At 34.3% G+C, this 23808-nt stretch overlaps 1 protein-coding gene across 1 annotated transcript in view; it reads left to right on the forward strand.

Annotated features, from left to right (window-relative positions):
- Positions 1-23808, forward strand: part of SYT1 (synaptotagmin 1) — a 671970-nt gene that overhangs the window by 569644 nt on the left and 78518 nt on the right. Inside the window, exon 3 of the mRNA XM_085889005.1 lies at positions 3153-3332. Within this exon, the coding sequence (XP_085745131.1) occupies positions 3155-3332 (178 nt within the window). The 5' untranslated portion in view covers positions 3153-3154. The remainder of the gene's footprint in view (positions 1-3152; positions 3333-23808) is intronic.

Below are 23808 nucleotides of genomic sequence, written 5' to 3' on the forward strand. Positions count from 1 at the left end.
ATATATATATATATATATATATATATATATATATATATATATATATATATATATATATATATATATATATATATATATATATATATATATATATATATATATATATATATATATATATATATATATATATATATATATATATATATATATATATATATATATATATATATATATATATATATATATATATATATATATATATATATATATATATATATATATATATATATATATATATATATGTGTATATATATGCGTGCATATATATATATATATATATATATATATATATATATATATATATATATATATATATATATATATATACATATGCTCCTGGCCTAGACATACCGAAGAGATTTCCTTCGCAGGGATTTCACCGTGCATTAAATATATTTATGCACAGTACAGCTGTGATTAAATTCTGTCCATGCTCCTTTGCTTGTCTCAAACAAAACCAAGAATTCAAAATAATTTTGTTCTATTATTTTTTTTATTTTTCTTCTGTGGGAATGTATATTTCAGAATGTTGTCATTATTTTTTACAGTGGCATTATATTTGTATATTAATGTTTACAAAAATTCAAAGTCATAGTTCACTTCAAATCATGTTCACTCCATGTGATGAAATGATTTTCTCAATGAGAAGGCAGTTTGTATTCACTTGTCCAGGTTGTCAACCAACTTTCATTGCAATTCTCATATCAGCTTTTCTACATCACTGAAGGATTATCTTACATTGCTATTCCACTTTGCGTCAGTACATTTTCTTGTTTTTCATGAATACAATCGTGTAATGTGTACTTTTGCTGACTATACTGCTATAAATGCAGCTTTTAATCTTTTATCATTTTGGTTGAGGATAGTTTTGGCCAGTGCTGCCTTTTCATAGGTAGTGTTTTAGTGTGTCAACAACAGGCTATAGTGATGGGGAGAGAGGACAGCTATGCATCTACTCAATGTCCTTCGTAAAGAAGTGCTGACTGTGTATCTTCCATTCTGTTGTCTTTACAGTGTCTGTGCTTTCTTCTTTGAAGGGCATAAACTTCCCAGCAAGGTTTCCATGATTAAATGACTTTTAAGGAGTTCCAACTAAAAAATAAATCTCAGATGAAAACACAAAACCGCCGTGGATAAGAGACCAGTTTTTCGGACTCTTTTTTCCAAATGTAAAGGTCGCACAATTCAGGAGCAAAAGATGTGGAATCTTCTTGCAGAGTGGAGAGCTGCAGAAGACAGTCTGTCTCAGAAATTTATGAATCCCCTCTGTGGCTAATTTGCCTGATTGGTTCGTACAGCAGAATTTTTGAGGTGAATGAAAGGCCCTGATTTTGTGAGGAAATTAGGGCTGGCTTCAGCTCCCATGTTGCGAAAGTGTCAAACGTCATCCCAGATTTGGATCCAATTTGGTTGTGGATGGAGACGTAGGACACAGCTCCAAGGAAGAATGGTAAAAATTATATATTTTTCGTTTTAGGATAATGGAGTTCCTCATAATTAGTCAATCGGCATTTGATGACCTTTGAGAAGGTCGCAATGAAATAACCCAGGTTCAAAATTTAATGATATGTATTTGTCCATTGTTTACTGGTATCCTTATAAGTCATGTCAAAGTACACTCATGTCTTCGTTCTGCATGTGAATTATTAACAAGTTCCACTTTGAGCTTTAGATCAATGTAATCAATAATCTCACTTTATTCTGATGAATGAAGCATGAGGATCCAATGATTCACATTTTCATGGCTGTCTCAATGTTGCCTGCAGAGGATCGTAACTTGTAGGCAATCTTAAAAATAGAGCATTTTTGCCTGAAGGATATTCTTCCTTGGGAGTAAACATTCTGTCTTCCTGCCTTCTGAAACATTAAGCGTGTGTTCAATTTATTTTTCTCAAGGTTGAACGACATTTCAAAGTTTGTCAAAACAAGCGATGTTGGCCCAATAAAGTACTATAAATTCCGTTGTTTCTCTTTGTCAGGTGGTTCAACTTCTGTATAAGATGCCTCATATCATTTCAATAATGCCCAAGTATTTGAACCTTCATTTGCTTCCTTCAAAGTTTAATTAGGTGCAGTTACTTTAAAAAACAAAGCAGTAGAAGCTCTTGACATGATGTGGAATTTTTTTTTTTCTTCCATCAACCCACCAAAAGAGGTTGTTTCTGAGTGAAAGTGGCTGAAACTTTCCTTAGTTTTATTACTTTTTCATTTTCAACCTTCCAGCCCATAGCAAATGTGGAAATTGAAAATCCTTTGCAACACCCAAGAACATCACCTTCCTCGATTCTGCTCCCCTCATATTTGCCTGTGAATTGGAATTGCCACATAACTACAGTTTCGGAGATGATGGACAGAAGCGAAGACTGAAAAAGAGATCTATTTACAGCTGTGCCCAAGTACAAAAAAACAATTGAACTTTACACTTGCAGTGACAGCCTATTCAGATATTGGATCATTTTGACTATATAAATCCTTTTTATAAGTATCAAAATGGTCGTTCTGTATTCCTATTAATGGAGGTTCACCAACTGGGAGAACTTTGTAATGGAGGTTCACCAACGTTTAATACTACATATTTTGATACTACATTGTAGTAGTAGTAGTAGTATTGTAGTAGTAGTAGTAGTAGTAGTAGTAGTAGTAGTAGTAGTAGTAGTAGTAGTAGATGCTACATTCCAGTTGTACTTTTTATTCAATTTGGTTGAGGAGAATTTTGAGTGGTGTTACCTTTTCATACTGTCGGTACCATTTTAGTACCTGCAAAAAGTTTCCTCCAGGGGAATAATGTCAACAATGGTATGTGAACTTGGCATCAAATATGAACCAGTCCAGGAGGGGCATGCAGATTATCCCCCTCTCTGAAGATCATTAATGAGCCTACTGGGATTTACTTGACAATTTGATAGCTTCATGCTAATTCTCCTGGGATTAGCTTGACTTCCAGAAGCTTAGAATCTAAATTCTTAATACTGCCGTTTTTTGCTATATTTGAAGCTGCAGCTTTTTGGTTGCCATTCCAGTGCCCTTTCTACAGCACCCCAATACCCAATCCTTTCAAGAAGGTCCAAATATTGCACCACAATTACAATTAACACCACCAATGCCATCAGAAAAACAACTAAGTGATTATTTTCATGTTTATCTTCTTACAGGCATGAAGCGCCTGCGGCGGAGCTCCCAAATGAGTGCAGGGCTGCAAGAAGCACCGGCTGCAACTGTGGCTGTTGCCATGACAACAGTGCCTACCAATGGTACAGATAGTGGTGGAGGGGAGAGTGACACCTTCGGTAAACTGAAGGATAAGTTTATGAACCAGCTGAACAAGATCCCTTGTGAGTATCCCCCAACCATACTTCATGTTCTATCATTTAACTATTATGGCCTGAACCCTGAACAGATCTGTGAAGCCTTACTCATTGAGCTGAACTTGTGATTTCATAAGCTAAACATTGAAGCATAGTGTATTTTTGTGCTCCATTTTCGACCTAAAGTCAGTAGAACTGCTTTTTGGCCTCAGCTATTACACTTTCTGGCCTACAATCATTCAGCCTGCATTTGGCCTCATTTTACTCCTGGATTATTCAGGGACTCTTGTTTTTTATCCTGGATTATTGCAGGACTCATTTTTGGCCTGGAGTGTTTAGGGAAGTATTTTTGGCTTCCTGGATTATTCAGGGCTTCATTTTTGGCCTGGACTGTTCGGGGATTTCTGCTTGGCCTTGTGTTTCATGTTAAGGATTCATATTTAGCCAAGAGTGTTATGGAATTAATTTCTGGCCTTGACTGGTCTTGGCTGTATTTTTAGGTCTCAATTTTTTTTCTGGCTGCATTGTTTCCCTTATTTTAGTACTGTTTTCATACCTTAGAATGTCTCAAAGTAAGCTATCAGTTGAGTATTTCATAAAAAGAAAATTGCTCTATTTGATTTCAGGAGCAGAGTTATCAAAATGGCAGAATTATCAGGTGTTGAGCAAAATTAGCAATCAAATTTGTGTTGGAATATAAAAAAGCCGGCCAGCAATTATATGATGAGCAATCTATGGATTTATTGAAATAAAGAAAAAAGTCATGTTTATAAAATAAATTTCGCCATCTGCTTTTGTAGCGAATTGATTTCATTTATTGTACAAAGGTCATTGATTAATAATTTAACATCATGCAAATATAAAGACAGCTGCATACAAAATCTGTCATTCGATGCAACATTTATCAGATACATTTTCTCGTGATATATAACATGATGTAAAAGTTTGTTTTCATTTTACTCAATTATTTTGTGTTCCTCGGGGAAAAAATAGATAAACTGTGTGACCATTATATCAAGAGTTATTGCATACAGCATAGAACGAAGAAGGGGTAAACATAAACATCTAGTAGCACTATAAATTGCTATGAGTGTGAAAAAGCAAACAACAACAAGCATGCAGGTTTCGGATCAATGCATCGTCTGCTGCTCCTGCTTCTGTGAGGTTGGGAAACATGACAACAGGGGCATTGGGCGATGATCTAATGCCCTCTGTTCCCTGTTCCTCCTCTTCCGACCTCGTAGCGGGAACACTTGTACAGTACATAAACTGCCGGCTGCTTGTTCCTCAATCATGTACGGAGAAGGTGACGTCCAGCCTATAGCATCCTCCATGTATCCTGAGAACTGCTTTGATCAGATGTATATCTCATCTGGAGACAAAACCTCATGTGCTTTCATTCATAATTGGAAGGTTCTCAGTATGTGTGATCATTTTTATTCTTTATTTGAAATTGTTTTATCTGCTACATTCCCCTTTGGTCTGGTTACCTCTGCACCATCCTCAGGATGGTGCAGAGGTAACGCACTTACCTTTAAGCTATGAAGCCTTGGTTTGATTTTTGACCCGACTATAAATGGTTGGATTAGTGCTTTATTGACAGGGCATACAATCACAAAGTGTGTTGTTGCTCGGTTTGACGTGAATCTGGGCACCTCTTTTATAGCATTAGTTGATGGACATTAAACATCTAATGATGTCATTCGCCAAGACTGAGAAGGTAATCCCTGGCACCCTGTCCAAATTCGAAATTCCTGCTGAAGTGAATTTAGTTCAATTTTTTTATTTTTTTTTGTATACCTTGTCGAGGCTCGTATGAGAGCTAACACACAACTCACAGCAAGGGGGCATGAGACAAGAGGGGCGGGAGTGGAAGGGACAAAACAGTGGGGAACAGACACATTCGGTGAACTGTGGAAGGGAGAGGGATGGGATGGGACGGGGACAATGGCGAAGAGAAGATGGACATTACAGGGACTTTCAGGAAGGAAAGCAGGGGAATTGAAGGAAGTGGGCTTGGGTGGATTATCGGGGGTAGAAAAGATCGAGGATTTGGATGGGGGATTATAAGAGGTGTTGGTGAACAGCTGTTTTGAAAGCCTGGAGGGAAGAATGGGAATGAATCGAGTGAGGAAGTTTATTCCAAAGGCGGGAAAAAGAGGAATGAAAGAGTGAAGATGAGCAGTGATTTGTGATTTTGGTAGTTTTACCAGAAGGGGGTTGTTGGCGGACCTTGAGCGCCCTGTGGAAATGTGGTGGGGACAAATCGCAGAGAGAGCAGGGGGGCAAGGCTGGAGAGGAGTCGTTAGAAGACAGAAAGACCACCGACCAACCTGCGGTGATTGAGTGAGAGGCCCAAAGACTCAGCTTCATTGCGGGAGATGCCGATGATCTTAAATGCCCTGGTTTCGACAGCGTGAAGCCGAGAAAGGTGGGAGGCAGGAGCACCAGCCCAGAGGGGAGAGCAGTACTCCATCAGGCTACGGACAAAAGCTTTGCAAGTGGTCAGGAGCTCAAGAGGGCCGAGGAAGGACTTTGCACGACGGAGGATTCCCAGTCAGCGACTGGCTTTTGAGGCGATGTTGGAAATGTGACTTTCCCAGGAAAGGTCATGGCAGATAGTGAGACTCAGAAGCTTGAAAGAAAAGACTTCGTCCAGAGGATTGTTGAGAAAGTGAATGGGGGGGTTTTCTAAATGGTCCTTTCGAAGAGACATAGTGAGAGTGTGAGATTTGTCTGGATTGAAAGACCGGAATGTCACACCTGGCCAGCTGTTTCATGAACGAGTTTACCCAAAGTGTACACTGTACAGCAGCTAACCCCACAAGCGAATGGAGTTAATTGAGGCCAATAAAGTAGTAATGGAAGTCGTAGTTGTTGTAGTAGTAGTATTTGTTGCAGTAGTAGTAGTAGTAGTAGTAGTAGTAGTAGTGGTGGTGGTGGTAGTAGTAGTAGTAGTAGTAGTAGTAGTAGTAGTAGTAGTAGTAGTAGTAGTAGTCGTCATCGTCGTCGTAATTCGACATGCCACTCCCTCCTTGCATTCACCAACATTGAAAGGGAAATGTAAGGATGGATTCAAGTATTAATTGAACCAACTAATGACGTTATGGAGAGTGAACTCTGAAAATAAACGCTACTCAAACATTTAATAAGTTATACAGAATAAAATATAGAGGAAAATAATTCTACATTCTCACATACAAATGAAGTCCAATCAGGAGCTAATGTCTGACTTGAGGTTTCTACTTAATGAGTGTATGCTGTGAGTGAAGTCATTTCAAATGGTACATGAAGGAATTGTGCATGCTTAGTTCATAGCCTGATCACTCCCAACATGACAAGGCCATGTACATATATGGCCATATAATATTATATTGAAGGTATGAATATCTCAGTTGTTACAAAGCTTTATTTAAGCTTCAATCATAGTCATTGCATCATCTCTTTTTTAATGCACGTCATCCTATGATTTATATTTGAGCTTGGACAAATCACATGCAGGACAAGGACATTAAGGATTGGTTCAATTAATACTTGAATCCAGCCTTAGTACATTAACATTAGTTTCAAAGACACTAGGAAACATTGCTATACTTTTACATTAATTACAAGGTCATTTGGAGATGAGAGACAAATCAATAGAAAACATTGTATTTGAACCTAGATTTTCAACATCATGAGCTGTGCACTCAGATAGGAATACCAAATAAGCTAACATTTTAATGCCCATTGTTTTGGCCACATTGCATACTGAATTATTTCCTTATCTATTTACTTTTAATGTAGACAAGACAACTTGATCTCAGTGCAAGCTGCATTTGATTCCTGAGACGATAAGATCTGACTATAAACATTCCCTCCCTCTACCTTTTCCCCCAGTGCTGTACAGCTGAATGTTATGTCGTATTATATATGGTGAAAAAGACTTCTGCCATTATGCCATCAAGCAGGTTGGTGTATCTATTAGTTGACCCTCAAGTTGAAGATGTCCAAACAACGATGTTCAAAATTCCAAGCTCGGCTTCGATGATTCCACTTAATGTGGAAGTGTAGCTCAGACTGACAACTCCATTACAAGTAAGCTTTCAAACAAGACATAGCAAGACCTGAATTTTGATTGGTTTGAAATTGGAATTTTATTTCATTAAGGAGATTCAGGTGGTGATGCCTCGATACCATCCTAGAGGTAGTGAACAATTCTTGGGCTCAGTTTGGGTTCGTTTCTCAGTACAACTATAACTGTCAGGTGTTTCACAGGCATTGCGTTGCATCTCAAAGTGCACCGTCCCTTTCTTAGACAGACCTGAATGTGGGTGTCCCATCTACTTGCATTCACTGGTTGACATTAGAGACCCCCACGGTGCCTTTCCCAATGGGTAGGTGAGTTATCACTGGCCGCCTGAACAAATTACTAATACCTGACAGTTATAGTCGAATGTCAGGCCTGGCCAACTGGTTCGTGAAAGACTTGGGCAGAAACCTTTCCCCAGCTGACCCACCAGAAGGTGGGAATATTTGGAGCCGTAGTAGTAGTAGTAGTAGTAGTAGTCATCTTAAGTGGCCATTATGATTCAACGACTGTGCTAACTGGCATCATATCTTAATCTTATTCAGACCAGCCATGGAAAGAGGATACCCCATCCTGAATGTCATAAAGTGTCAGCTTGGGGTTTTTTTGAATCAGTAATCTAATATCAACATCACAATTCTCCTGTCTTAAAATTTACAGTGAATGAGATAAATTTCAGATAAATACTGAAAATTTTAAATCTGGATACAACAAAGACAAAGTAGGCTAAAAGAGATCTTGGTGCAGGATAGTTTTCTTCTCCTGTATGATCACCTGGATCTGTCTACCTGAGGATATTCAAAAGTAATTTCAATGGGGTATTCTTCGGCACCCATGTTTTTTTTTTTAATATAGTCATCGCTTGTTATATCATTAGTTGTATTATTCTGACATTGTTTGTTGTTTCAGAGTATAATCCAGAAGGTTTCTACATCATACAATTATGGATGTTACTGGAATTGAGCATCAAGCTGTTAGCAAACGTTTTTTGTCGAGAAGGTGCCTCCAAAGAAATCCCTGAATACATAGAGCTATGTATGGCAAAGGTGTGCACCGTCATATTCTAAAGTTTCCAAATGTGTGTCTGAGTTTAAGTGTAGATATGAGTCCCTTAAACATGACCCCATGTTAGGACAGCCAACACATATGACTCACCCATAAACTGTTACCCAGGTCAAGGTATGAATCATGAAGGTTCACTGCATAAAGGTAGTTACAATATCCACTGAAATTGGAATGTATCAAGACAACTTTTTACCCTTCCTTCACAGACCTTGTCCAAGGTCTAAACGAGATGGATCCCCTAGCACTCACGGTTGACAGTCACCACTGGAATTGCATTGCGAGCCTCTCAAGCTGTTCAATGCACACCAAACTACTCATGTTGTAACTCATGATGAAACATGGCTTCACACTGTGATTCTGAAAACAAATTGGAATCCATGTAATGGAAGCACAACCAATCACCACTCAATATATTCATTTCACAACTAACCCTCAGGCAGGAAGATCCTGGTCTCGGTTTTTTGAAATGCGATGGAATCCTGTGGATTGACTTTATGCTTCGCAAAACAAAAAGCACAGATATATGACGCCAGCCTCATGCAAAAATTACAGTAGGATATCAGGTGCATTGACAAATGCTGAGGGATTGAACCAAATATTTTCTCCTTTTTCCTAACACCATACACGAGGCCCATGTTATGCAGAACGCCATTCATGACGGTGGCCTCAAGGAAGTTGAAAACCTCCATATCGCCCAGACCGGGCTCCCAATACCATAATAGCATTTTGAACTCCAACCTACGTGTCCGCAAAGTCGTCAACACTAGCCAAGATGGGACTGAAAGAGCAATCTTAAAACTTGTATTTTACTGGCATATAGACCATTTAAGGGACAGAGGCAGCAAGTGCATTGAAGTCAAAGGACATGATGTAGAAAATAATCAACAGGAAGTTGGCATACAAAAACAACAGGAAAAAAAATGCCTTAGATTTAGAATAATCTGTTTGAAGTGTCTTATTCCAGGATCTTTTATCTGCCCCTCTTACCCACCACATTCTATTGTCATTTTAATTTGTGTATTTTTCATCTTTTCACAATTTGACCATTGCTTCAATTGAAAAGTCTAACTCTTCTTAGAGATATCTTAGGGAAATATGAAATATGATTGTCACTAAGACATGTGAGACCCTGTACTTAATAGCCATGGCAATGAAAAACAGGGTCAGAATTGTAATTCCAGCCATTTCAGTGGTGGTGTCATGGCAGAAATATCAGGTGGTTGAAAAGACCAAAGTGATATTTCAGTGTGATCTTTTGTCTGTGTGTCTGGATTGCATCTATTCGTTGTCAAATAGATTAGTTTTTGTTGAATAGAGTTATCAAATAGATCGTGTCAATGCTTTTATTATTGTGTTGTTACACAATGAGACACATGAAGAGCAATCTTTCAAAGAGTCAGTTCTGTTGGTCCAAATCTTTCAAAGCATTGGCAGTATCTTCTACAGTACTGGCCTCTTGGAAAACCTGTTACTACAAATGTTGGCAGAATGTTAAGGAAACGTCCTTCCAGTGCAGACATTTTCCATCTGCAAGACATGTGTTCCCGTTCATGAGTAATCTACATTGACTGCCATTTGAGTATGCAAACGGGGTATAACGGGTCTACTTGGGGTATAATGGCAATGCCATTATCACCTGTGTCACATTCAGCATCTGCAAGTGCTTGTTTATTATTGATGCATCGATCTATAGCTGTAAAGTAGAAATATATCTGTTTCTTTAGGGGGGAAAATGTTGTGGCAGTTGAGAGGGGTGACACTAGGAAAAATGTTGTCACGATGAGACACCCACACACACATGCACGCACGCACGAACGTGCACGCACACACACACACACACACACACACACACACACACACACACCAGTAGAAAAATGGGGGTTCCAGGATACAACATTTACATGTAAGTGAATGGGGAAAATTTAAGGAAACACTTTGGATAAAACCTAAAACTCCTAAATTTCCTCCTCTAAACTAATTATTAATGAAGTACTGATGTTATTTATTTCACTATACACCAAATTTGCAATTCAGTGTTAAGATTTTTTTCACCATTCTCAAGCAGTGAACCAATGAATATTTGTTTATGTTTAAATTACAACACTCATCACCATCGAGTATATTAATAAAGAATAAGTTGGAACTTGATTCTTGGTTTAAGTATCTTTGTTGAGCGAGATGAAATGACGAACCTTTCTTAATGCTCTTGTCTGAGCATATCATTTTTCCATTCAAGGATGTTTATTTTCTTTACATCCTCTAACTTATTTGAATAAATTTTCTTTAATAAGATTGAGTTGATATTTCTCACACTCTATGTTTTCCATTGAAATACAAAGGTTGTGATTTTCTCTTTTGTACCAGTAAAAGGTGGCGGAAGCATGTTAAATTCAATTTATCTTAACACATGTTTATCTTAACTCTTATGTTTATCTTAACTCTTAAATATCTTAACTCTTACGTATATATCCATAAGGAAGGCTTGCAACTCCATTTTCTAAAATAAACCTCTGATCATCAAAAACTCCCAATGCTTTCTTATTCACCCCCGTTGTACATAATTTATGTTTATAACTTCTTATTGTATTTATTTTTCAATACTCTTCTTAAAAGCTAACATTTGTAATAATGTTTAAAGTTTATTCTTTTTTTAATTCCATATTTCTTTATTACCTTTAATTTTTTATCACACTTTTCAATACTATTATCAGTATATTTATAAGCATCAGCCTTTTCTCTCAAACTCACAAATTCACTCATTATCTTTCCACCCAATTCATCTTTTAAACTTCCCAATAACCTTTTTATTCTTTGATGAAAACAACACATCACCTGACTTATAATTACTTGTATCATAAATAGTAACATCCTGAGATATATCCTTATAAATGTCTTCCATATCGATTGTTAAAATAAAACGATCTGTATTCATATAAAGCAGATTAATATTATTCACATATTTCTTCTTCAGTTTGTTGTAAAAGTAATCATACATGAACAACTTTGACAAGTCGAGAGTTAATGTTCCTATATAAATAGGTTTATCCATTTCAATACCACTTTAATCATATGAATAGCACAAAAGTTCTCTGAAAACACCTTCACTCTTTGAAAACTTGGTTTATTAATTAATTTGGATACTTGTTTCCAAGATGTAGCAAGTCTTATGTTTTGTCTATTCCTAACATTTCCATAGTATTTCCAAATACAGCATTATTCATGAATTTATAAAAGTCCTTTTCAAAATCATTTGTAGCAAGTGTTCTCTTTTCTGTGTTAAAATCAATATACTTTTTTAACCAATGACTTTGTTTAAACTCCAAAATCCTATGAATTTTCTTCACTCTTATCCCAGCAGATAGATATTGTCGAAATTCCTTTGATGCAAAACATAATTTCCTTTATAATACAGTATAATGTAGTAAGTAATTTTTCTGTTGGTTTGCCTTTTGTAAGAAATGATTGTTGATAACTGCTGAGCTATTCCTTCTTAGGATTTTCTTGATCAAGCACATCGGGTAATTATTTTTGTTTGTTATGAAGTTCTATGGATATTTCAAATCAACATCAAAATAATATCCAACTTTAGCTTTATCTAATTCTTTTTGAGAAGATGTAATGATGTTTTGTAAAACTTTTTCCTAATTCTTTTTTTTTACCAATTTAAGTTTTCAATAAGGTAAAGCTTGAGACATAGCCCATCCATATAAATTATTAGCATCATAATTCATCAGGTAAGAACTATATCCTTTTTAACATCATGGTTTGGAAGATATTGCTTGTTTGATTTAGCATATCTCCTTGAACAGACTTGTGATATTCCATCTCTTTTAGCTTTCTCTATCATCAAAAGCATATCTACATCACCGATTAATTCCAATGGTTGTTTTGTCATTTTTAACATCACACTCCAAGCTAATCCTGGTGCTGTATCATCGATAGGAGTCATCCTGGGGCTCCTGGGGCAATCCTTTGGCTCCTCACAAAATAGTGAGCGGTGTCTAATCCATTGGAATTTTTATTATAATACACTCTTTTAAAAGTCTCAAATACATCAGCGAATAAAAGAACATCAATCTTAAGATACAAAGCATGGTATTCTCCAAGGTTCTTCATATTAAACTTCTTCCAAACATTTTGTGCTTGAGTATAATCTTTATATTATCAGTTATATGACTTTTGCTTAAGTAATTCTAGAAACTTTCCTTTGATGGAAGTTATGTTTCTTTGAACTGCTCAAATGAATCCATGTAATCTTAAGGATATATCCTCTTTTGTGGTAGGAGAAAACTCTTTGAGAAATGTGATTGGAGAATTGAAAAGTTTTTAATGTCTGATACCAAGTCAGATAATGGACTTGTTATGCTAAGTTATGCATCCTTGTTATGCATCCTCACAAAATGCACAATTGTTATGCTAAGTTGCCCCACTAGTGGGGCAACTTATCTAAATATAGCATAACAATTGTGCATTTTGTGAGGAAAGCACCAAATTTGGTACACTCGTAGCCTAACATATTATGAACAGATTTGGATATTGGGCCATCTCAAATTCAGCCGCTGATGGCTGTGGCAGACATTTTCCACTGCCATCAAAAATTTTGAGATGGCCCAATATCCAAATCTGTTCATAATATGTACCAAATTTGGTGCTTTCCTCACAAAATGCACAATTGGTATGCTAAGTTGCCCCACTATCTATAAAGTTCTAACTTGTATTCATCACCAACAGATGATTTGATATAATAACAGAAACCACAAGGAATATGTTTTTGATATTTATTTGATTTTTTTTTTATCTTTTCAAGGATACTTTCAAAATCAGCATATATCACAAATGGATGTTTTATAGACTTGTCAAAATCTTTGTATGATATGTTTGAACTTACTTTTGGCATATTAATTATGGTTGATTTAAGATTATTACAATATTTTGAATGTTGATCTAATCATTATTTTTTTTTGTATGATAGGAGTTGAGACATCTTTTATGAGGATATGTTTTGCAATTTCTATTGACTACTTGTGAAGTGATTAATCTTGATAAATTTTTGATGCAAGCATAATGTCATTTTTCTTTTTAAGCAAAATAGAGAGGGTCAATGTGTGTTTCATCACCTTTATAATTGTTTGAAAATTTTAATATCTGAACTTTGTTTGTATCCATTAATCCCTCCACATTAAGAGATAGATTAATCATTTTCTCAAGTTTAGGAATATCTTTCAATGACATTGGAAACTTTAAGTCTTTAACATTTCATGTATTCTCATTTATTATAATGATGCTCTTTCTAGTTTACATTGTGGAGGATGTAGGTGAGCAAGAACAGAGTATAGAAGGTATTTATTATCATTGTTTTGAATATCAACACCTGCCTTTTTAAGCTTTATCTCTTTTGGTAAAGCAATGTATGAGGAAGCTTTGAGAGGATCTGATTTTAAGATGTGTTTATCCAAAAAGGTTTTTTTTCAATAACGAATCCACTACCTGCCACGTTGTCATCAACATTAAGTTCATCATATACATCACAAACTAAGAAATCTTGCAATGATGTGATAAATAGGGTTTTTTCTCACATATAGAATTTCTTCATCACTTTCTCTGGTCAATTTTAATTTTATTCCCATATAAAACTTAAAAGTACTGATTTCACAAAATGCTTTTTAATTAGAATTTCAATTCTTGGTTTAACCATATCAATTGTCTCAATGATTGATGTTAGTGTTCGTTCTTTAAAGTGAAATAATTTTATTTTTATATGTCCTTTAAATGCTTCATCAGCATTTTCAATAGAGCATCCAAGTATTCCTTCTTCATTCTTCTGGTGTTTTTGTGATTGAAGGTAAATATTATAATTTTTTTAAAAGAATATTTATATTGCATGTATCACAATGTTTTATTTCTCATTCAAGTGGTGATATTCCTTCAACAGATCTTTTATGTTTTTGTGTTTGAAGGTGTCTATTATAATTTATTTTAAGAATATTAATATTAAAAACGTCGCAATATGTTGTATTCACTATATTTATATCGTATAACTTTACTTAAAATTAAGTTTTGTTGATGAAAATGTTGTGGTAATTTACAGATAATTTTCCATTTAAAATACAATTTTCTTGATGATTTATCACTTGGAAGCAGGTTGTTTAAGGGTAAAGACCTTATTTTTCAAATTTTTTTAGTCAGACTCTTTGAAGGAGCTTTTAAGGTTTTTTTTTTAATCATCTTTGTCTTTTGTAATTTCTGTGAATAAAATGAACCTCAGATTTATTCTCCATTTATATCATATCATTTGTAAGTCAAAAGAACTATCCATTACATCAATGATTTTTAAAAGTTCATTAGTCCATCTCTTCGTATAAACTTTTTCAAAATGACTTTTCCACCAATATATTCTTTCGACATCACCAGTTTTAAACTTTGCTTTTCTCAGATTAATCTCCTTTTCATGTACTAATTTTATACATGCTTCTGACGGTTTTGATTTTGTTGAGAAATGAATTGTATTGTAATTATTTACAATGTCCTGAATTAATGACACCCATTTCTAATGTCCGAGTTCTGTTAAATTTTTATCTAGTCTCTCTTTCAAAGCATGATTAAAGCGCTCAATTACAACTGCCTTTCCTTCATTAAAGGTGTTGTTTACTGTAATGCCATTATCTTTTAGAAAATTAATAAATGTTTGTTGTCGAACTCTGTGCCTTCATCACTGCACAATTTATTATTTTTTCTCTTGCTTTTATTAAATATCTGTTGGAAGGCTAACATAAAAGTATTACCTCTTTTGTTTTTCAAAGTAACAATCCACGCATATGTACTCCTCAAATCAATAACAGTTAAAGTACACTTGTATCCTTTATCATTATTGAGTTCAATTAAGTCAGCGGACCAGATGTAATCATCAACTCTTTTGGAATATACCTTCCTTCTTTTAAACTTAGTGATTACTGGTTTTTGTAATTCATCAGTTAATTGCTGTTCAATCTTGATGACATCATTAGAGTTTAAAAGTTTTTTGAATTTCCAAGCCCATGTCTCAATTTTGCACTTATCAACTTCTTCACAATGAACCGATAAACTTTTTTTCTCAATGTTGGATTTCGTATCATAGACAAATTATGCAACATTTCTCTCTCGGCTTTGTGTTTTTCTTCCAACGTCATACTATTTCCATAATCAATATTGTGCTTCATCCATACTTCATCAACTCTGTTTTTAGGTTAGACCAAGGTTTAGGATTTCCATCTTAATCTAATCTTTTACCTAAGTTGGTCCCTGGACCACAGAAAGAATACCCTGGAAGATGCAATTCCCCTTGTATTCCAGTTATTGTAAATTTACTTCCTGATCAAAACTTTTGTATATCTCCCCCACTTTTATGCTTTGAGATAAATAGACACTTTTAGAGCCATGCACAAAACATATCCCCTGTTGATAAACTCTATTATTTTCACTTTTAACATGAGATATTTTTACTATTAGTTTTCTTTTTACATTTGAGACAATAACTCATTTATTTATGAGAAATATTAACAGACTTGCATGAAGAAACTACTTTTGATTTTTCTATCATCGTTATAGACTTGTCAAATGGTTGAAAATTATTTTCTTTTTTCAAGGCAGCCCTTGTAATTTGTAATACAGCCCTTAATATCATAAGCACTTTAAGATTAACTTTTAGATTTTCATCTCTCATTTATTTAGGATTAAAATCAACTGTGAAAGTTATATCTAGATATTTTCCCTTCCATACAGCAACCACCTTTTCAAAATATTCATCATTCAAGTTATCGAATTTCAAGGTTTTTTTTCTTCTTCACCTGAAGCACTCATTTTACTCTTCCTATCTAACCTTAAAAATTCTTCATCTAATTTTCTCAATTTTTCTTTCACTTCTACTTCACTTAACACCTTATCAACCATAAATGTTGCATCAACATCTATTCCTTCATTTAAAGCTGTTGCCTTTTAAAAATATTCATCATTCAACTTTTCTAATTTTAAAGTTTTTTCTTCTCCACCCAAAACACTAGTTTTAATCATTATATCAATCTTTGAAATTTCTTGGTTTAATTTCTCCAACCTTTCACAATTTTTTTTCATTTAATAGTTAACGTGTTCCTTTTCATCTATCTCCTCAACATTCATTTCAACCCTTGAACCACTTTCACCCCAGAGAATATCATACTTCGATTCATCTGGATTTCTTGATATTCATGTATCCAAAATCATTTTTTTATAAGAAGAAACCAATAAAATTTCTTCTGCATTTCTAAAAGAGCTCTGTATTTTATTAACTTCAAAACCTTTTCATTATTTAACATTTTAATTAAATCTACATTTGTACATTTATCAACATCAGTATAACACCAATCTTTTATTGAAAACACCCCCATTCTTATGTTGTAGAACATATTTATTAAAATACCGAATACCCTTTTCTTGTAAATATGCTTCACCACAGAAATGATCATTTTCTTGAAGGCTTCTTGCTGTCATTTATGTATCAGAAACATATGACAGGTTAATATGATGACAGGTAATACCTCCCCATTTTCCTATTTTTAAATAAGTTTGTATTCCCTTACTTATTATGTAAAATCCTGTTCTTTTTGTTTTCATTATATAAACTAAGGCAAAACTGTTATTGATTTTAGCCTTATTAAATTATTTTATTTGTTGGTTTTAGCAAACAGTGCTTCCACCTATCACATTATCAGCACCAAGTGGATAAAATTCTTCCTTATGAGACTGATTTAATTATTTCAGGTCTTCTTGGCTTATTTTAAATGACCAATTATACCCTAAATCATTCACATCATATCCCCAAGGTTCTATTCTCATATAAACTATGTGCCCTTCGTAATAAAATTAACTTCAATTGGAACTATGAATTCTGTATGACTCGGAGATTATAATCTCGGAGATAATCAACATTTATATATCTTTCGAATACACAGCCATTTTATTTAAGGATATATATATATATATATATATATATATATATATATATATATATATAAATATATATATATATATATATATATATATATATACACATATTGCGACAAATCACTTAATATCACCAAGTCATTCACATCAGTAGGGCGTGGATAATTTCATAATTTAAAAGTATTTTTTGTGATACTATATTTCTGTCATTCAGTCTGTGCCTTTGTATAATAATTTGACAAATCAATATGTAACTCTTGGGTTTGTCCAAAGGTAGAACCATCTTTCCCAACAGAAGTCATTTATATTAGATAAAAAATAACAATTACTTTTTTTTATTGTTGAGTTGAAATATTACATTTAGACATAATTGACCACAACATTTGGAATTTAATTATTGGGCTTGAAATGTTTGATAAGCACTATTCTAAAGGAATTTCATTACTTCAACAGGTGGTGGAAGATCATGACTATCAAAATAATATTTGGCCTCATTATTATAAATACAAACGCTATGAGAACCATTTCCATTATTATCTTCAAAATTCATAATAATATTCTTCATATTTTTGGACAACATTGTTAATTCTTCTCCCATGCAAATAATCACATTATCAATTTGAATGTTTTACAATATTTAGCAAGTTCAACATTTGATGTATTCTTTCCAAAATCTTTAAACCATTTATCAATACTCATTTATTTATGAGAAAGATATAATCCATTACCCCTTTTAGTTAATTTTACACCAGCTTGTGTGATAGAAGAAAGCATATCTCCAACTCACAATGTTGCTTTATCAGGTAGGCTTTCATGTTTTTCAGCAAAGTGTACAGATACACCACTTCTACTAATTTGTTTCTCCAACTCTTTGTTATGTCTTTCCAACTCTTTTTGAGCTTGTATTTGAGCCTACCTTTCATTGGTAGTTTTTACCCCTGCTGAAATACCACCTGTTAATGCTCCCGTCACACTTAGACCAGCAAATAAAGGAATTTGAAATGTTAGAAATCCTCCACTTGTCTCTTTTATTGAATATTTCTTAAACATTGGTTTTGACATTTTGATTTTAAGTGAGCCAGTGTCGTTCAATATTTTCACCTGTTCTCTTGAAAGCAAAACATCAATTCTCCCTGCTCGTTTTCTCTGAATTGTATTAATGTTAATCATACAAGGCTTTTGATTTTGAATACAAGATGATAGTTTATTAAGATTGATTTGATTAACACATACCCCAGTTGGCTCTTTACGACTCGTTTATTTATCCAAAAATTACGTGAGAAAAATAATTATCAAAAATATCATCATAACACCATTATCTGTATTAATCTGCAATTATGTTTTTTTCCAAAAGCAAACAATATGTATCAACTTCTTCATTCTCTCCTCTTTCAATGTATAGAGAAGTATCCACTCTGTTAGACTTTATTGTTTTCTTTTGAGTGCTCAGGTCAATCACGTGGATTGTATAAAGTTTTTTTTTTAATGCTACTATATCCAAAATGGATTCTTTATTACCATTGCTTTCACACACCTTTTTGGTAAGACTTGTATGCTTTAGCATAATCATTTTTTTCCAAATCATTTCCAATCTATCTCATGGATAAAATGTTACATTCAGTGGAACCCAAAGTTGTTTCACCTTTACATTATCTCTCAACACATTATTCTTATCAGTAGCAGTATCTCCATCTGGGTTCTTAAAAATGAGCCAGAGGTACTGTGGCTTTCCTTCCAGAACACCCAAATTCCACATGTAAGTAGTTTGATTCAGTTTAATCTGTTGGAATATTATTTTAAGGTAAGATACATTTAGTGGTTTCTATGAGTTAAGTCTTCCATTCAACATCTCTTCTGCTTTAAGATTAGGAGTATATACCTGGTGTTGCCTCAATGGTTAGGGTGGTGGCTTGGAATCCTCTGATCCTGAGTTCAAACCCCACTCCACTGTTGAATTCATACCAGGTGGGGTTGACTCTGCCTGTCATCCTTCCGAGGTCGGCAAAATGAGTGCCAGCATGCTGGTATCCTGTGTCGGAGTGGCGACCCGTCCAGGATTGTGTCCAATAGCCAAGGAGACTGCTTAGGCAGCACCAACGCTCTGCATGGAGTATGGTCCTGATGGATGGATTAGGAGTATATTCACTAATATACCAACTCATTTCATCAATAACAAATTTCTTCTGAGTGCCAAAATATTACCAACCCCAAAAAGCAATCTATTTTCATTATCATTCCTTTGTATTTGCAAGCTAATTTTAAGTCCATACAGAACTTTATCATAATCACAAAATCCAAATATACAGTACCTTTAAGGAGAACTGCCATGGTAAAAATATTTTTTGCTTTTGTATCATCATTATATAGTCCTTTTCTTTGACAACAAGTGGGCTCTGATTTTGTTCCCATTGTCATATTAGGAATAAAACCTTTGACAGCACATTTACCCATTCTATCACGAAAGGAATTTTGTGTAAATTTCATCATTTTAGATGCACCAGAGATATAATCAACTGCTTCAACTTCTTGTGTTCCAATATACAAACAAACACTATCATACATTTTCCAGAAGAAATCATTTACAAGTGTAGCGTTTGCGTTATTCACAGCCTTAGCGAATGAAAAATTACACAACAAGAAACTCTCGGCGAGATTAAAATTAGTTTGTTGATTATTTATTTCAAAGCTTTTTATTGCATTTGAATTCTAGTCTGTTCCTGTTTTCGCATTTACCTTGCAGTAGTGTTCCTTCTTCATAGAGTTTGAGATGATAATGGTATCATCCAAATCATACAGTAGATACGATCAATTGCTTCCATACTTGTATTTATTTAGTAAAAAAATTAAAACTTTTGAAACCCTGATCTGATCCGAATATCTATATATTAATACTGAAAGACCAGTTTTGTGCTCCTAGTGGTCGCATCATGTTTTTCTCGGTACTGAGACCTGGACTGAAAGAAACTTCGTACCTGTAATAGTGCATCGCACATAGTGGAAAAAGTCAAACTTCCACTCTGAAGCAGAATAAACACTTCGTTTTACATTCGTTTACATGGCGACGTGTGACGTCACCGCTGAGATGCGTAAGGACGTCATGACATCATCGGTCATTCGCTGACGCTATTACGTCTGTCGTCAACAGACCGTCACCGCTGAGAGGTGTAATTCCACTCCTCGAAAATAGCATCTGCAATGTAAAACCCTCTTCTGCACATGCTGACTACCTCAGAATGTGAATTTGACACAAAAAATGTAACAAGAAACATTGTATCTATATATTAATACTGAAGGACCAATTTTGTGCTCCTCCTAGCTGTCGCATCACGTTTTTCTCGGTACTGTGACCTGAGAAGTTTTGACACGGTGTTTGTACGGCAAAGTAGACACGTGCACAAATCAGGGGACTTCTTCACAAGGAGTAGTGTACACCAAAAATGTCGTGTACAAGGACGTTTTGTTGGCCTCATTGGGTAAGGCCATGGAGTACATCGACTGGGATCCGGCTCTTACAAGAGCTGCCACTGGTTGTCATATTGGGCTCATGGAACGGAATCCGTCTGTGACGGGGTTTCGGCTAGTTTGAATTATTTTATGTTGTTCTTAGGGAGACCATTGAGTTTTGCCTTTCTTAATTTATTTTATTGCTTGTAATTTATGAGACTTCTTTTGAGCATCTTTTATACCCTTAAAAGCACCTGCTACATTATCCATGGCAGAAGCTGTTGAACCTATTAGGTCTTTATGTTTAAGAATAGTTGAACCTATACCTATTGCAGTATCAATTGTCCCATCTCCTCTAAAATGATATCCTACACCTCGTTGTCTCTTAGGTTTATAATATCCTCTCCAAAGATAAATTCCCTCACCTTTATAATATGGTGAAAGGAACATCCCATCCCCATCTTTTGTAATTATTTTATATTTTCCAACCCCATGTTTCCTCACATTAACCATCAAATTTATTTATTGGAAAACTTCACATCGGTGAATTCTGATGGATATAATTTCTGATGGATATAAATGGATATAATTCTGATGGATATAATTTCTGATGGATATAATTTCTGATGGATATAAATGGATATAATTCTGATGGATATAAATCTGTATTTGGTTTTTCCTGACACAGGAAGATAAACCAGATTTTTGGGTTCCATATTGAATTTATAACCACTTTGGGTTGAGTATGCATTGAATGAAAATATTGTATTTGTTCTTATTCCATAATTATAAGCATCATCAATCAAATCACAGTGAATTCATGCTGAATTTACACCTGAGGATATTTGAATGACATTGTCACTGTAAAAAAGTCCATTCATTTCAATCTTTTTTGAGGAGAAACCCAATAACTTTCTAAATGAATTATCAATTGTGAAATCAACCTTTTAATTATTTTTCAGTGTAATAGTTGATTTTGAAGTATGTTTTTGAATATCTATAACAATCTTTTTTGGTTCATCACCTTGTTCTTTCATAAATCAAGCAATTTCGGAAGATATTTGAGAAATGTTGAATGCTCCAGATGAAACTGTTTGAGTTTTGTATCCGCTTTCCGAAGTATAACTAAACTTATGTTTTTCTGTGATATTAAACAAGGTATTATAAGTTTCCACAGACAATATAAATGTCTCATATTATTTTTTTGGGTGAAATTATAGTGGGCATGGGAACAAAGATGTGTGATCACTCATTGTGAAATTAAAACTTAGGATTGTGCTTCTCATTTATAAGTTCAAAAAAGTCTGAACATAATTGTTATAAATCTCTCTCTTATTCTCTGAAACATCACATTTGTTAAATAATTATAATCATGAAAAAAAAGATAACAAATCATTCTCCTTCCAACATTTAGTGGTAATAACTCAATCATTATCTTATCTATAAATATAAACACTTCTTTGTCATCTTTGAACAACAAAAAATAATTATCATTCGCATCTACAATGGATGATATATTTTCATTTTCATCATGAGAGGGAATTAAACTCATTTAACATGGGATAAAATATCTTTGTATTGACATTTATTAATTATTTTTATGTTCATTAACTGGTCTAAAATGACTGATGCTTCATTAAAACAATTGTTGTTTCCAGCCTTCTTATTACCCAATAGCAATAACAGTCTATTAATTAATTGTGATAGGTCATTTGGAAGAAAACTAACACCTGAACCAAGCTTACTTAAATCCTAAATAATGTTTCTCCTTCTCATTCTTCAAACCAATATTCCCAGCAACAGTAACCCCTTCATCAAGCAAGTTCAGTAAATCAATATATACTCTATAATCCTCATCTATCATATTCAAGGGTTCATCGTAATATGTTGATTTTGGTCGATTTAGACCATCTTTTGTTCAAAGAAACATTAATATTGGGGTTAATTTAACAGGTAGTCGGGTAAAACTCAAAAACCTCAATTCATCATTAAATATCAATCGCTTTTCTTTAACAAGATAGAACATCCCTGTTTCTTCCTTTGTTAGTAGGAATCCCACTATGGTTTATGAATTCGCTGAATATTCATTGTTTTCAAGAGCCTTCACAATATTATCAAGAGGTTGATTGATCTCCCTCAATTGTTGAAATAATCCTTCATCATCAAATTCTAATTCTCCGATATCTTCTAGTTCTTGCTCCATCATTTGACTAAAATCTTTTATCATTTGAAGTTTTTTGGGAGTGTATTCTATCATGGGGATTGCAGATATTTGTTGAGGAGTTTTTAAAAGCGGTTTTAAAAATTTATCTTCTTTTCTTTCAAACGCTTCTTCACCCGTTAGTTTCTGTCTTTGTTTCTTCTTTATGTTTTCCTGTTGTTTTACAACTTTTGAAACCAACTCTTGATGTTCCTTCATTCTTCTTGCTCATTCTTTCACATCCATTTATTTGTTGAAAAATATCACTTAGTATCTCATCTTGTTCACAACAATATATTTATATCTTCCAGTCATGTGTTTAAGCCTGGTGTTGGCTTAGTGGTTAGGGTGGTGGCTTGGGATCCCAGGGTCCTGAGTTCAAGCCCCGTTTGCTGCTGAATTAACACCAGGGGGTTGACTCAGCCTGTCATCCATCTGAGGTCGGCGAAGTGAGTACCAGTGTACTGGTCCCGGTGTTTACCACGGTTAGAATAGGTATACCATATCCCTGTGTGTCGTAAGAGGCGACTAGGGTTGGCGTCAGGAAGGGCATACGGCCATAAAAAACATTGCCTCAAGAAAAAGCATAATCCCTGCACAGCAGGGAAAAATGGCTGTAAAAACGGTCATTATTATTTTTTTTTCCAGTCATGTGTTTTATATATTCCTGAAATTCCTTTTTGCGACATAATACAGAACAATTGTCTCTCCAAAATTATTTATATCTATTGAATTTTACTTGAATAAAATTAAAGTATGAGCATTATTTA

The sequence above is a fragment of the Eptatretus burgeri genome, chromosome 1 (assembly GCF_056783735.1).
Source record: "Eptatretus burgeri isolate ZD-2024b chromosome 1, Ebu_testis_v1, whole genome shotgun sequence".
Lineage (NCBI taxonomy): Eukaryota > Metazoa > Chordata > Myxini > Myxiniformes > Myxinidae > Eptatretus > Eptatretus burgeri.